General features: G+C 42.7%; 1 protein-coding gene across 2 annotated transcripts in view; it reads left to right on the top strand.

Moving 5' to 3' along the window:
• TMCC3 (transmembrane and coiled-coil domain family 3) overlaps positions 1–9,292 on the top strand; it is a 44,872-nt gene extending 35,580 nt beyond the window's left edge. For both annotated transcript variants that reach the window (XM_082770681.1, XM_082770682.1), the window contains exons 2-4: positions 1,660–2,558; positions 4,019–4,154; positions 6,439–9,292. In XM_082770681.1, coding sequence (XP_082626807.1) covers positions 1,660–2,558; positions 4,019–4,154; positions 6,439–6,741 — 1,338 coding nt within the window. In that variant the 3' untranslated portion in view covers positions 6,742–9,292. The remainder of the gene's footprint in view (positions 1–1,659; positions 2,559–4,018; positions 4,155–6,438) is intronic.
• The last annotated feature ends 7,177 nt before the right edge of the window (positions 9,293–16,469 follow it).

Below are 16,469 nucleotides of genomic sequence, written 5' to 3'. Positions count from 1 at the left end.
TCTCATGGATCCTCTGTGGCTCTGGCTTTATCGGAGGAAATACTCTGTATGTTTTGTATCAGATCATCTTGTCTGTCTTCTGAGAAAGGTGAATAATCTGTGCTGGTGCTGTGTCCAGGTTGCCTGATTGTTTTTGCTAGCTCTCTTTTGCTAAGAACATTATTAAGGTGTATGCATCCTACACTTAAGTGAATGCATTTTTTTCCCCTGAGTTCCTTTCAGCAAAACCCACTCAATTAATTTGGTATTAAAACAGACTTAGTCACAGCAGATCGAGTTGTTAGGCACCTTCATCAAGTGTGGAAAGTCAAATATGGGCCAGTTCTTTCCCTGTGCTCTCTGCACTAAAAAGTAGCAGCTGCTTCCTGCTGAAGTATACAGTAATCTTCAGGATCATTCAGCTAAGTGTGCAAAATGTGATGAATTTGAATCACTGAGTGGTTTGGGTTGGAAGGGCCATTAAAGCCCACCCAGTTTCAACCACCTGCCGTGGGCAGGGACACCTCCCACCAGCCCAGGCTGCCCAAAGCCCCATCCAGCCCGGCCTTGAGCACCTGCAGGGATGGGGCATCCACAGCTTCTCTGGGCAGCCTGTGCCAGGGCCTCACCACCCTCTGTGGGAAGAATTCCTTCCAAATACCTAATCTAAACCTACTCTCTTTTAGTTTAAAATCATTTCCCCTTGTGCTGTCGTTATTTGACTGAGCAAAAAGTTGCTTTCCATTTTTTTTCAGCCCCCTTTAAGTATTGAAAAGCTGCAGTGAGGTCTCCCTGGAGCCTTTTCTCCTCCAGGCCAAACAGCCCCATCTCTCTCAGCCGTTCTTTGTAGGAGAGGTGCTCCAGCCCTCTGATCATCTTCGTGGCCCTCCTCTGGACCCACTCTAACAGCTCCATGTCCTTGTGCTGGGGGCCCCAGACCTGGACGCAGCACTCCAAGTGGGGCCTCACAAGGGCAGAGCAGAGGGGGACGATCCCCTCCCTCCACCTGCTGGCCACCCCTCTGTTGATGCAGCCCAGGGTGCAGTTGGCCTTCTGGCCTGCAAGCACACACTGACCTTTCATCCACCAGACCTTCTCTGCAGGGCTGCTCCCAGTGAGTTCTTCTCCCAGTCTGTACTCACGTCCAGGATTGCCCTGGCTCAGGTGCAGCGCCTTGCACTTGGCCTTGTTGAACATCATTAGATTCACATGGGTCTACATCTCAAGCTAGGAGCTTGGTAAAATATACTGTACAATTACTGTCACTGAGTGAAAAATCTTTTTGCAGCTCTGTCAGTATTTGACCGTTTCTAAGAAAACAATAATGATTATTAGCTGTGAACTCTTTGAAACTCTTAATAGTAATGGAAAAATACATCGGAATGCTTGCTAACTAGACATTGATCTGATTTTGTAAATGCAAGGGACTATGATTACCTGCATAATTTTCACCATAATTAGTCCTGCTTTTTTTTTGAGAGAGACAGGTAGTTCCCTTATCTGTTTATCAACCCAGGGAAGTTAAGAAAAATGCTCCTTCTTTTTAAAGAAAGGCTCATTTTATTTTGCTACAATAAACTCCCTTATGTTCTGTGTTTTTATAATTGTGTGCCGTGATGGAAGTTGAAAGTTGGATTTCTAAAATAAAACTCAATTTCTGTTTCTCTTTTGTCTCCTCAGGTGGAAAGACATGACATGAATACTCTCAGTTTGCCCCTTAACATTCGCCGCGGAGGCTCTGACACGAATCTCAACTTTGATGTACCAGATGGGGTCCTAGAGTTTCACAAAGTCAAACTGAGTGCAGATAGCTTGAAACAGAAGATCCTCAAGGTTACAGAACAAATCAAAGTTGAACAAACAGCTCGAGATGGAAATGTGGCTGAGTATTTGAAACTGGTAAACAGTGCAGACAAGCAACAGGCTGGGCGCATCAAACAAGTCTTTGAGAAAAAGAACCAGAAATCCGCCCACTCCATTGCTCAGCTGCAGAAGAAATTAGAGCAGTATCACAAAAAATTGAAGGATATTGAACAAAATGGATCTTCCAAAAGCACTAAGGATACTTCCAAAGATAGCTTGAAGGATATTCAGCATGGAAAGCCTCGTACCGCCGGGCACGGAGCAGAGAGCAGCAAGTCGGGTGTGCCGGGTGTATCCTTGACACCACCGGTCTTTGTTTTCAGCAAGTCAAGAGAGTTTGCAAATCTGATCCGAAACAAATTTGGTAGCGCAGACAACATCGCTCATCTCAAAAACACCCTCGATGAATTTCGGCCAGAATCGAGTTCTAGAACCTACGGGGGCAGTGCCACCATTGTTGCCAAACCCAAATACGTTAGTGATGATGAATGCTCGAGTGGGACCTCTGGCTCAGCAGACAGTAACGGGAACACTTCATTTGGGCCTGCTGCGGCAGGCTCCCTGGACAGCCAAGGAAAGCTCTCCATGATTTTGGAGGAACTAAGGGAAATCAAGGAAACACAGTCCCAATTAGCTGATGATATCGAGAATTTAAAAACACAATTTAAAAGAGACTATGGCTTTATTTCTCAAATGTTGCAGGAGGAAAGATATAGGTATATTCTTTTAACTGTTCTCTTGAAATGACTTGTATGCGCATGTGAGCATTTGGAAATGTAAAGTGTGTGTGAGAGAGAAAGAAAGAAAGAGATAACTTAGAAGCAAAAGGAAAAAATAATTCCAATGGGTCTCTGGTACCAAAACGTTATTCCTTCCAATAACTGAACATCTATGCATAACACTGTCACATCACTCGATAAGAAACATTATTTTTGCCTTCAGACTAAGGCCTGTCAGAACACTCGGTCATCTGATACTGTAGTGGCGTACTGTGAATACTGCGTATAGGTGGTGCCAGTTGTTTTGTGGGTGATGGAAGGAGTCTGGTCTGTAAGGACTGGAAAATGGCAATCAGTCTGTGGTGTAACAGCTGCCTTACAGCTGATAAGTACGTCCCTAGTCCCAGGTACCTTGTGCAAATACTTCTCAGACACATTGCTATCTAGTGGATGCCATGTCACAGCGTACCCTGGTGTAGTATAATTTTCAGTTGCTGTAGCACAACTTTCTCTTGCATTTCCTACTTGTAATTAGCTCTTTTATTATCCACTGTGGAAAGTGAGATGTTATGCAGGGGGTTTGCACCTGCTGTACCTACATGCCATTTGTCCTATCACTTGTTAAAGCAAGCATTGATTCTACACTAATGGGCAAAACCTCAGTATGAAACAATATTTAGTGTTGTCCTTGCTTACAGATGTTGAAATATAGGAAAGGCTGGATGTCAGACGGTAACGTGAGGGAGGAAAGAACAGAGCAAATGTCCTATTGCTCTGAAGATTTGGGTCCGTGAAAAGGCAGTGGCCTTTTCTGACAGCTCACTTTCTAAGGTGTAAGGCCTTCTGCCATCATTTCTACAGCTAGACAATCTTGCCTCCGTCATTTGTGCCAACTTCAGCATTTCCCTCTTTGCCTCCTAAACCAAGTTAAAAACTGACCCCCCAAAAAAGGGGGAAGAAAAACCAGCTTTCTGATGGTTTAGTTGAACTGGTTTACCATGTAGAGATGTGCCAGAATGGCAGGACATTGCCGTTGTGAGCGAGAGGGGATCCAGGGAAATGTTAATTTCCTTTCACTACTGTGAGTTGTTAACTGCATCAAGTTTGCTCATGAAACCATATTTTCTTGACTGAGTGAAGAGTGAGAAATGGAAAAATGTGAATTGGAGACCTTTTAACCATTGGTTTATAGTTCATATGATTCACCAATGATACGCAAATATTTGCTCTTTAAAACCCACTGCCAGGAAGGGAGATTCAGAAAAGGATTTGAGTTTGTTGAATAAATGCTTATGGAATATTTCCAGTATTTCTAATGATTTCTCTACTGCTTGGTAATGCCAGTCAGATGAATCCATAGTACGCTGAGAAGTTGCCTTTTTAAGTGTGTAATTGTTTTTGTGACCTAGCATTACTGAAATAGAAAGCACTAAATTTAGACCTTTTTTCCTGAAAAGATATGAAAGATTGGAAGACCAGTTAAATGACCTCACTGATCTTCATCAACATGAGACAGCAAACTTGAAACAAGAGCTAGCCAGCATAGAGGAAAAAGTGGCGTATCAGGCATACGAGCGATCACGAGATGTTCAGGTACTTTCTTATGCTTATCCAACTTCTAACACTTGTTATAAATCGTGTACTGTAAAAATATTGTACTGTAAAATACTTGCATCTTCCCACATCTTCGTATAGAAAAAATGTGGAGAGACACGTAAGCCCATGTTTTCTGCTTTTTACTGTGAAACTCCAGCACCTTTAAATCAGTGACAGCCTCCATTTGTTTCAGTAGACCCAGAATTTTATCTGCTGCAATTGATGATAAAATCTAGGCAGATTTGTGGATGAAGAATGGACTGTTATAATCTCTTGCACCAGAGGAGGAAGGATTTGAGTCTATTAACAGTGTCCTAACAGAATCCCCTTGCTCAGACTTTCCCCAGTGTGTAGTTGTATCACATGACAAGGCTTACTGTAAATTGTGTTTAAGGTTTAAAAAAAAAAAAAAAAAGTGTGAGATTGACTATAAACCACCTGTTTGAAGTCTCATCTGTCTTCAGGCAAAAGCCAGTAATGTCTACGAGTTTGTCCTGAACAGCATGTAGTTATGTACTTCAACATTTATGTGCAACATAAGCATCAGTATAATCCGTAATGTTTCTACCCAAAATCTGAGGAAGTGGTAAAAAAACATTGTTTTGCGTTACCTTTGGGTTTGCATTCACTAATGACTGGGGGATGCTCAATGACTGCCATCTTACTGGCTCAGATAGTAAATAAAAACCTTCCATCCAGTACATCCCTGTGCTCACATTTCTAACCGTAGAGAGCAGAGGCAGCAGGTCAGCAGCAGGAAGATGAGGCTCTTTCCTGGCTGGTATGAGGGTTAGGAAACCCCTGGGAATAGTGAGAAATGGATGATATTGAATCTGAGCGTATCAGAGGTTCCTTTGTAGGTTTAAAGAGGTCTCAAGTACAGGACTCCTTTCTGTGTAGGCATCCTGAGGATGTAAATAAAGAATGAGACCAGAGCTTTCCAGTAGATGGGCTATGAAATGTTTGTTAGCTCATTAGCTGAACCCTGAGGGGACAGTCAGCACTTCAGTTTGTTTTAAAAGTCTCTCAGTTGATACAGGCTTGCTTCTGTTATCTCCCTACGGTTGGGCCTGTTTAATCTTATCTAATTTGGGGTTTGGCAAATAAGCTAAGATAACGGAAAAGCATTCAAGTTGTGGATATTTCATGTAACAACCGACCTTTGGAGCACTCTGACCTTAGGGGTTGGGCAGATGAGTTTTAAAACACTGGCTGGTCGTGTGGTAAACCAAAAACCATAGAGAACTGGCCCAGCCAAAGAAAGATAATAACTCTTTGTGCAGTGTTTCTGTTTTTACACAGAACACTGTATTAAAGGGGTTTGCTGTGTGATCAGGAAAGAATCCAAGGAAAATGGTTCAATGGAAAACAGTGATCCATCTCCTGAAACTAGCCTTACGTGGTGTCACCCAATGGTGCCCAAGTCACAACTCGAGCAAAAAGGGGCGTTTTGGCAAGTTGGTGAATTCAGCAGCTATTCAGAATTTGGTGGTTAATGAATTCACCTTTCCATGCGAAGGTTCAGAGTGTGGGGTTAGTGATTCAGCCACCATTTTACAAAGACTGTTTTTAGTTCGCCCTCAAGCAGAAGAGGAAGGCCTACTTGCTTTGAACAAATGGTGAAGTGGAACGTATCGTGAGAGAGAGGGAATGCCATGCAGCATCGCCACAGGTGCCTGCACTGCATGTTGTCCTCGTGGGGTGCGGGTGAATGAGCCTGCACGCTGACAGAGCAGGGCATCAGCAGGTCACTGAGAGCTCAGGCCCCGCGCTGTGGCTTTGAAAACAAAAGTACTGGAGGCCAGAGAGGTGGTGTAAACCAAATGGTACGTGTTGCACGGTAGATTTAATTAGTATCACAGCGAGTCGTTACTACTGTAATGATTTCTGTGGTGTATACAAAGAAACTAACTTTGATGCTGTTTTAATGCAAGGGAAGCTGCCATGGCAACAGCTTTCCCAGTATTTTATCTCATCAGTATATGCAGGAAACATTATCTACTGTGAACATTACAGCTATGATACTTTTTTTTGAAGCATGAAAAATGGAAATAGTACATTTTGGACAGTGTTGTCAGACTTAATTATGCCTGGGCAGGCAGTGATACATAGAAGTAGATAAATACATGCATTTATTTTTAAAAGAGTTGGTGGCTCATTGAAGTTTGAGGAGTCCAAAATAAATTACACTTTCTAATCTTAATGATGGATGGTCCTGCTGCTAAGACAGGAAGTGTTGTGTGGATATACAGCTGCCCTGATTCTTGTTTTCTATCTCCAGGAAGCCTTGGAATCATGCCAGACCCGTGTTTCGAAGCTGGAGCTCCATCAGCAAGAACAGCAGGCACAGCAATCCGAAACGGTTAATGCCAAAGTGCTCCTGGGGAAATGCATAAATGTTATCTTGGCCTTCATGACTGTCATCTTAGTGTGCGTTTCTACTATTGCAAAGTTCATTGCTCCTATGATGAAGAGCCGTTTTCATATCATCTGCACTTTTTTCGCAGTGACACTGCTGGCAATATTTTGTAAAAACTGGGATCATATCATTTGCGCCATAGAAAGGATGATTATACCAAGATGAAGCTGCTGGTCTGGCTGTTCTGTTTTTGTTTTCTTTTCCTCCCTGTTTTCAAGTGCTGTGTATATACAAGTTTTTGTCAGTTTAAATGTGCAGACTGAATGAAGAAGGCTACAAAGACTCTTGGACTTCAAGGGGGTGTAAATACATAAATGTATACTAGTTGGCAGTCGGTAGACTGTTCAGTCAGATTGTGTCTAATTGGGTATGTCTGTGATGAACTGCTTGCTTATGTCAGTTTTCTGCCTTAATCCCACTGTTTTTCCACTTTGCAAACCTAACAAAAGAAGGTAGGATGCTTTGGGAGGGATCTGAGGAACTGTAAGTGCAAGGTGTGCTTTTTACTGGACCGGAGTGTAAAGAGTGTGGTCAGGAGGGAGTACATCATGATGTGTATCACCTGTGTTAGGCAAATTATCTTTTGTGAGTCCAGCTAGGATGATAAGCTGAATTATATAGTCATATTTATTAGTAGTCTCAGATACTAAATTAACGAGTAACTGTATATGGGGTTTTCAGCACCAGCAAAACTTGATGCTTCTGCTAGTAACCCTTTGCAAGAAGAGTTTACTGTTCAAAAATTAGACCACTGATGACTAGTGACCACAGTTAGCAGTTGTTCTATCCTGGCACTGTTCCTTATCACACTCAAGAAAAACATAAATGCGGCATAAAGCTTCCAACGATGAAGAACTGAATTAAATGACAAGATCTCCAGGCCACTTCGTAAGGGAGCAAAGGAGCAAGTAACTGGTGGGTGTGTTGTCATGCAGACCAAAGTGCTCGCTTGCTTCAAGCACTGCAACCTGCAAGGAGAAGGAGGTAAACAGAAAGGCAGCACTCAGGTTAACCTTTGTTAGCACTGAATTGTTGGGACTCTCTAACTGAATGGAAAGCAGAGAGGCGGTGGGACTCTGGGTATGGTGGAATTTTTTCTTATGTCAGATTAAAGCATGCAGAAAAAGTATGAGGGAACACGTCCTTAGGGGAGCAGGGAGTTAAACTTCTGTAAATATACAAACACTGTGCAGACTCTCTTGACAAACATTCCTGAAATAATGTATTAGCATACACTACCACTACTAGGAGACGGGTGGTTTTGTTTTCCTACTAGAACTTATTTTAAGAACCGCAGAAAAAAAATCCCTGAAGTCCTCTGCTTGGCTCTCAGTCATGATGTGAAACAGTCTTTAATAAAAAGGAAAAGAAAATCAGAATTCTCCTCCACTCTGTATTAAATGGGAAAAAAAAAAAAAAAAACAGTCTCTCTCATTATTTGGGGTTCAAGGTTACTTTTAAATTAACTGTCATGATGGATTTTTTTTTCTTTGTAGTATTTGCTACACTGGTTTTACAAGAAGGGGGAAAGGGGATTACTTGATGTGTTGGGTTTGCCTTTTTTTTTATGAATTGTAATACTTGGTGTAGGGATTCAGAAATCCTTATACTGAGGAAGGGGAATGGGGAGGGGAGGCAAGGGAAGAACTTTTGACCTTTTACTGCTATTGAATTAACAGTGACTACAGTTACCTTCTGTGGCTTCAGGGACTGAAGAAAGGACAGAATTAACTGCGTAAATAATTATATGACTCAGCAGTTAGAAAATTAAATTAAAACACTGTAAAGGTCATTAAAGAATTATTTGTGTGCGCTGCAGCTTTGAACACAGAGATCAGGAAGGATTGTGCCTGGCCTGCAGGCAGCGGAAGGGGATCAGCTCAGGCACACCCTTGTTGTCCTGACCCTGCACTGCCCCATCCTCGGAGGAAGGTGGAGGGGAAGGCAAAAGTCCTGCCGCAAGTGGTGTCACGGCATAAAGCCCAAACTCACCAGTAGCCTTTTCCGTGGCTGTGTCAGGAAGAATTATTGTACAGACAGGTTCTTATTCTCCTTAATCTTTTTTTTTTTTCCTCTGTTTTTACCCTCTGTATTCCTACTATCCCTTGAAGATGGCAATAGCTATTGTGTTGTGCTTAACCTTCTCTGTCTTACCTCTTGCATGTGCTCCTGCTGCTGCTTGGTTCAGGAAGACCTTTCTTCCCGTGTGCTTAGCCCATTTTGGCACCATGTGCGTGCCTAGCACCAGGCCTGCACCCCCACCTTCCCACTATCTGCACTTCACCTCCTTTACTAGCCAGTTGATAAACTGAGATTGCTTCCCTGGATACAACTGACAAACCTACCCTCACAGGAAAGTCTGTTCCAGAATGCTGAAGAGATTGAAAGGAAAAAAATACTTTTTTGTTTGTTTGTTTGTTCTTCACATCACAAGGAAGGATTGCCCTTGGTTTCTTTATATGCCCTTTAAGTAACCTGAGATCCTCTTGGTCTTTTCGACTGTTTTAATATAATTTGTTCCCACAAGAGGCATGCAATATCTTTTTAGTTTGTACTTCCAATTTCTTTAGCTAATGAATGTGCTTCTATTCAAATTCAGAGTCCAAAGTCGTCTTGCTGAATTCCACCAGGTATTTCACTAATAATCCCTATGACTGTGATTTTTTTCCTCATTTCCTGAGGCCACAAGATGTTTTTTTAAACAAACAAACAAACAGTGGGAGTGATCCTCAGAAATCTGTGCCTCTGTAGTGCTCTCTTGCCATCTTTATTATAGTCCTTGTTCTACTTTGTTTGCACAGCCCCCTTCTGGTTTGGCCACTCAAGAACACGCAGTTTGTCTGGCATTTTGTTACATGGGTTCAGAAGGGCACGTGGCCAAGAAAGGTATGGTAATTTTACTTAAGGAAAAACTCCTTTGCCTATTGCATGATAAAGGGAGAATCCTCACCGTGCTAGTGTACATAGTTAAACGTGTAATGTCAGGTAGTCGTCAGTTGTCGTATATCACAGGAAGTTGGTGTGGTACAGCCTGGGAGTGCGAAGGCTTCTGCTCCAAGGTTATCCTGTTACAGTGCCGAGAGATGTCCTCAGTGCGAAATGAAGGTAGAACATAAAATCAATGGGCCTCTGAAAGATTGCTGTCTGCCCTGATAAAATCTGACTGGGTCCAAATTGGAAGCAGAAAGGCCTTGTGTTTCTCTGTTGGATTTTATCTGGCAGAAGACACAGAGAAAGCTGTAAACTCTGAGTAATGTTATTTATGCAAATTAAACCTTGACTGGTAAATGGGCACAGCACTTCTCTAGGTTATTTTCTGTGCTGTATTTAACTCTCTGGGTGTTGTGACATGCATCGAGGAATTAAGGAAGATGTGAAGGGCAACAGGCAGCCTTTGGGTGAAACTGCTGTAGCTGTGCACACGCGGCAGTGCTGCGAGCTCTGCCAAGCTCCTTCCCACCTGAAGGGGAGGGAGATCTCCCCTCCTGGCTTCACTCCTTTCTCACCTTACACTGGTGTGTTGCAGCCTTCCCTGTGTCGTGTTGGCTCACGGGGCTGGCAGAAAACTGAACCAGCAGAAGAGCAGGTAGTTCTCCACCACACCAGAGACTTGAAGGGGCTGAGAGAAAGGTCTCAGGTGTGCCAGCACTGGCAGAGGAAGTGGAAACAAGAAGATGAGCTGCTTTCCTTTTTTGCTTCAGTGAATCTGAACCCCTGAAACTGTGCTCTAGGCAGCTTCCCTAGTGGAATGATGGCACAGCTGCAGCACCGAAGGCTCTTCCTACCTCTTGCCTGCGTGGAACAGACAAACAGCAGCAGGACTGGGTAGCACAGGCACACCGGCTGTCTCTGTACCCAGCATCAAGAGCAGGCTGACGGCCAGGCCAATGACTTCAGTATCAGCATCACTTCCACTGCTTGGGCTGCACACAGAACTCTGCTTGCTGAGAACGTATGCCCAGGCCATTCTGAACAGTAGCACAACCTCTATTAATGAGAACTTCAACTTCTCAAGCAATTAACCATGTCTGGTTGGGATAGTGTTTGCTTTTATGGTCTCCTACAACACATCAGGTGTCGTTCTTAGTATGCCTGTTGCACTTAACTCATTGTGAGCCTCTAAAACACTCCCACCCAACCAAATGGTGACCAGCGTCTTCTCTGTTTGATACTGCCTGGTAATGAATTATTTCTCTTCTCTTTGTTCTCTAACTAAAAAGTCCTTCAGTTAATATTAATACATGCCCCATTGGCATTTGGCAGCTTTTTTTGCTCAGAAGCTTCTGGAGACTTAGTTTCTCATGAAGGTTGGCACAATTTTCCTCTCTCCTATTTAGGCATAAAGGTCTAAACAGGGGTTCCTCTGAAAGCTGTGTAATGGCTCCCTCCACTAGCTTTAACTCTAATTCGATGTACAACAATGAGGGAATTAGTCATTGTCAACACTGAATGAGACCCAGTTTAAATTCCTTCTCACTGCTGGTTTGCCTTATGTGCATTTGTACAGCTTCCCATTTTACTGCAGTCCTAGGGTGTCTCCTTGTTCTGAGTTCTTAAAAGAGCCCTGTCAAATCTGACTATTTTCTGCTTTAACACCAAAATGCCTGTGTTATGCAGTGTCTCTGCGCAGGAACATCATGTGTAGACCTGCTGTCTGTGCTCTATGAAGGATATTTAAAAGCCAATGTTTTTCTTCAAACACAATTGTAAATGTTTATCTGGGGACTAGAAAATCAATAGATGAAGACAACTTGCTCTAGCAAAGATACAAGATCCAGTGACTAGAAGTTGAAGCTAGACAAATCTAATGCAAGTACAAGCTTCAGTTTAGTAATCGTAAGGGCTGTGAGCATATTATTAGCTACAGAATAAACAAGGACTTGAAAATTTTAGGCTAAAGTTGAGCGGTGTTTTTCAAAGAGGAATCAGTCCAGGCTTATGCTTGATCCAAAACCAGTTGTATAATCACAGGCAGTGCTTTCTGGAGTTGCATTCAATGAACAAGAAACTTTTTTTTGGGGTGGGGGTGTTGTATGATTGTGGTTAATTTAATTGGCTTGGAATTTTGAAAGCCAAGCCCATTTCCATCGTGATATAGACATTTTATTTCTGGATTCAGTGGTGCAGCAGAAGGTAAACACAGATTAATGTAATTAAACACTTTAATTTGGATAACAGAATTTAATCACTTCAGCAAGTCCAGCTAGGAATAGCAATCAGACAAGTTTGCTCTCCTCTTTATTAATCAAGCAAATATCTATCAATTGTCTGTTTGTTTCCATTTACCAGCATGCCAAAACACGTCCTTTAATTAATTATATTGCTCCCTTTTAGAAAGCAATAGATTTGTTTTCAAACAAAGTTCGAATGGTCTCTTTGATGCTGGGTAGAATGCAGGAAAAAGAATCAGTTTCACATTACAGCAATGAAAGACTAGGAAAAAAATAATTTGAGTTAATGGACTTGTATATTATCCCTGAAAAAGCAAACTGAGTTGATGTTGTATATAAAGACTGCATGAGGACTAGTCAAACTGTCTTGTATGACTAATTTGCTGTATGTTTAGCATATGAAGTTACACTGTTGTTGGAAAGTTTTGCACAGTCATCTTTCCTTTTTTTTTCCCCCAGAGAATTTGGGCCTGGTGTAGTATTAAACTGTACCCCAAACTGTCTGTTTTAATTGACTAAAGTTAATAGTCTCAGTGTGTAATCTACAGTGTTTCTCATAGCATAGCCATTTTGTGCAGCACTGTGGAAAGATGCAAATACAAACAAGTAATTTTTGTATATTTTTTTCTGTAGTCATGACTGCCTTTAAGGTGTCATTAACATTTTTTTTTTAAATAAAAATACTTATATTTATTTGATGATGTAAGTTGTTTCTTAAACTTTTTCTTATCACTCTGTCCCACATCAGTTTCTCTTTGTCAGTAACAGAGTTGTACAACCAAGAGAAAACCCCAGCTTTAAAATACTGGTAAAACAGGATTCTGCTCTGTTGCAGTTTTGACCAAAATCGGTCATGTGGATTTTATTTACAGCTATGACATAGCAGAACTGCAAACATTAAATGAAGTATCATCACTGCTCTCCTCCAGAGCTTGTGTGAACATGCTATGCAAACATTATGTTAGTGTGCCAAGCAGTTGGACTCGCTTTGGATTACTTTTGGGGAAAACTGAATTAGAAACCAAAGCTGATTTTTTTTTTTTACATGATTGTCAGAGATCCTGGTCATGTGCCAAAAAATTGAATATAGGCATGCATAATAGCTAACATAGCTGACATAACACAAAACATTTGCATTTATTTTTCACAAAACAGAGCTCTTGTCAGCTGGCACCGGCAGCCATTAGAAATGATCTTATTTTTATACCAAGAACAGAGTAGACACAGTGCAGTAACTGTGTTTTGCTTTGCAGTCATGCTGCCTTTCTGATTTCCTCCTACGGAAGCACACAGCAGGTCCCGTGTCACCTGCAGACAGGTCTCGTCATGCTGAGTTTCACGCAGATGCCTGGAACTCAACTTCTGTATTAAGTTAACTCAATTCGACAAACAGCAGGCTCCCCCTAGCTGCTAATAACATTTGCCCGGTTCTGACATGGGCTGCATAACCCCTGCTAACACACTGACTAACCAGACATTGAAAAGGCATCTGAATCATCGTCGCTTCTGAGCTGCTTGTAACTGGTTTTGAAGAGTGCGTAATGCACCCCAACAAGTGTTTTCATAGCACTGTTGAATATCCCCAGTTGGAAGGGACCCACAAGGACCATCGAGTCCAACTCCTGGCTCCACACAGGGCCACCCAAGAATCAGACCAGATGTCTGAGAGCGTTGCCCAAACTCCTTTGAACTCCAGCAGGCTTGATGCTGTGAACATTGCCCTGGGGAGCCCATCCCAGTGCCCGAGCACCCTCTGGGTGCAGACCCTTTCCCTAAGCCCCAGCCTGACCCTCCCCTGTCCCAGCTCCATGCCGTTCCCTTGGGTCCTGTCTCTGTCCCCAGAGAGCAGAGCTCAGCACCTGCCCCTCCGCTCCCCTCGTGAGGGAGCTGCAGGCCGCCATGAGGCCTCCCCTCAGCCTGCTCTGCTCGGGGCTGAGCAAACCAAGGGACCTCAGCCCCTCCTCATTCATTTTGTCCTCCAGACCCTTTACCATCTTCATGGCCCTCCTTTGGACACTCTCTAATAGTTTATGGCCTTCTTATACTGGGCACTCCAAACCGCACACAGTGCTTGAGGTGATGCAGCCCAGCGCAGAGCAGAGCGGGACAATCCCTTCCCTTGACTGGCTGGCAGTGCTGGGCCCGATGCACCCCAGGGTAGGGTTGGCCCTTTTGGCTGCCAGGGCTGAGTGTTTTAGCACCCAGAAAACAGAAAGGCAGAGAGGAAAATACAATGGTAATGTCGTAACTTAGCATAGGAGGAGAAGTGTCATGCATAGCCAAGCAGTGGTTTCCATACAGCGCTGACAATCGCTGGATGAGACATTTGACAGATGACCCTTACCATCACTGTACACCAAAAACACTTCACGGTGGTGCCCGCAAGTAACTCCAAGAAGCAAAATTTTACAAATGAACCAGAAACCAGCTGAAGGCACCCAGGACTCCACCTGCTGTTACACTGAACAGTAACTGCAGCTCATTTAGACACACCAAAAATGCGCTGAACTACCAATGTACCCGCTGCTAGCAGTGCAGCTTAAACTTAGAGATAAATGTTTCCCGAATGCATGCATGCCATCACTGTACTTGTGCTACAGTGTACTGTGTACAGCAATCAAAAGGTGGGTTTTGCCTGCTATGACAACTAGCATAGAGTTGTTATCACTGAAAAGAGGAATATTCACATTGTGCCCTCCTGAATTTGTATCTGGACTGTTGATGTAGGTGAAAACTCAATAGTTTTACAAAGTTACTCAGTGGAGCAATGTTGTGTTACTTTTCATGTGCAGCCTACAAGGCAGAGGATCCACGCTCCTTTGCCTCAGAACAAGCTTGGAGCTGGCCAGTGCCCAGTTGCTGAAAGAAGCATCGATACTCTCTGGACAAGAACTCTGCGAGCTGAGCTTACATTTGATGCAGTCATGGTGTCTTCAGCTGATGAGTGAGAGGTTCTATTCACCCACAATGTATGTGTAAAATTTGGAAAAACTCTTTAGTTGTGGCCAGAATGGAGCCAATCTAATGGAAAGGAAAGCTCAGTCAGAACTGAAGCCCGTAATATGAGTACAATGTACTTAAATGTGATATCTCCTAGCAGACCAATAAATTCCATCTGCATTTTTTATTTTTTTATTTTTTTATTTTTATTTATTTTTTTTAGAATACCATTTTAATAACTTGGTACTCATCTGGGAAACATCCTTTTTTACCATAGCTACATGTGTAGACAAGCGGTTAGAGGGGAAGGAGGCAGACGGTCAGTGTTGTATAAACAAAAGTCTATGTACACGCTGAACAGAAAAGTAGAGAACACCTCTGTGCAATCACTACTGCATTTAAAAGCAATTTCATCTTCTGATTTTGCAATGCCAAAGTATTATTTTTGTCAGGCAATCTCCACACAACTACGTACAGTTTTAGCTCTCCAACACAAACAGCATGCTACTTGGACACAGATGTTTCTGACACAATTGTATGGGATGATGATAGCATTTACATGCTTTCAGGCTCTGCTGACTCAGAGGCTGACGGGGCTTGCACTCCTAGCACTAATCCCCCATTTGGCCTCTGTCCTGATAGGCTGGATTCAGGTCAAGGTGACAGAAACTAAGCATGGATTAAACTACAGGTATGAACAGCAGCATATGTGCATAACAGCAATATCCTTTTCTAAAGATATGCCACTGTGTGACAGAAGATGAGGATTTATCTAATCTAGCAATTATTTTCAGCTTGCTCAAGTAAACCAGAAAGGAAGTCTAAACAAGCCTATAAACTCATCAAGACATTTTCTGACCATACCTAAATATTATCTATCTTTCTCCAAAGAGTGTATCTGCAAACCACTTCTAAATATTTTCCTGGGGTTCCACACTGATTTAACAGCTCTTTGTGTGTTGTTTTCTTTGTGTGAGGATGAACCTTGCTGCTGTGTGAAATGCCGATCTATCCAGAACTAATTTGAGATGACATGCAAAGAAACACAAATAACCTCTAACCGTATCAACCAAGTACCTTGACGGTCTCTAAATGAAATCTGTACTTTTACTTGAGCCCCACAGTGCATTTAAATTGTGTATGTTAAAGAGATTTTTTTTTTTTTTTTTGTAAAATAAGCTATTGACATCTGTAGCCGCATACATTTCTATTCCTATGAAAAACCTTAGTGTTGGGTGATGTTCCCAAGAGGTGAACTTGCTACTGCCTGAATTCAATATGTTATAAGGGTGTTTATTATTCCTGCTTCCTTTAGGCACTGACTTCATTAGCAGAGTCAGACTGACACAAAGAGAAAACGAACAAACGCACACCAATGTGTCCCCCTTTTTCCCCAACAGTTTGTTTCCCTTTCATATTTACTTATTGCTCTTTACATTTCTCATTTGCCTTGTACTATATAATTTTCATTTTCTAGCTGCTTCTCCCTCTTGTTCTCCAGGCTCATCTTTTGTCTGACCCTTTTGCCTCTCTGCTGTGTTCCCGAGTCCCATGCTTGCTAGTTCTTCTTCCCCCAGCCATCTCCTCCTCGTGCCCTTGGTCCCTTGCTTTCACTCCTCTTCCCCTGCACTCTGCAGGATTCCCAGGCCAGGCCCATCTGAGTCCCTACAGCAGCATTATAGTAAAAGCAGTCAGAGGTAGGAGCAGGTTTTCCGTACTGCTTCTTGCACAGCTGTGAGATGGGGAGGGAGATGGTAACTGTAAGGCTGTTGAGCAGCTTTG

This window comes from Aythya marila, assembly GCF_965140915.1.
Source record: "Aythya marila genome assembly, chromosome: 1".
Taxonomy (NCBI): domain Eukaryota; kingdom Metazoa; phylum Chordata; class Aves; order Anseriformes; family Anatidae; genus Aythya; species Aythya marila.
The sequence above is the reverse complement of the archived record's forward strand: the minus strand, read 5'-3'. Positions and strand labels throughout refer to the sequence as shown.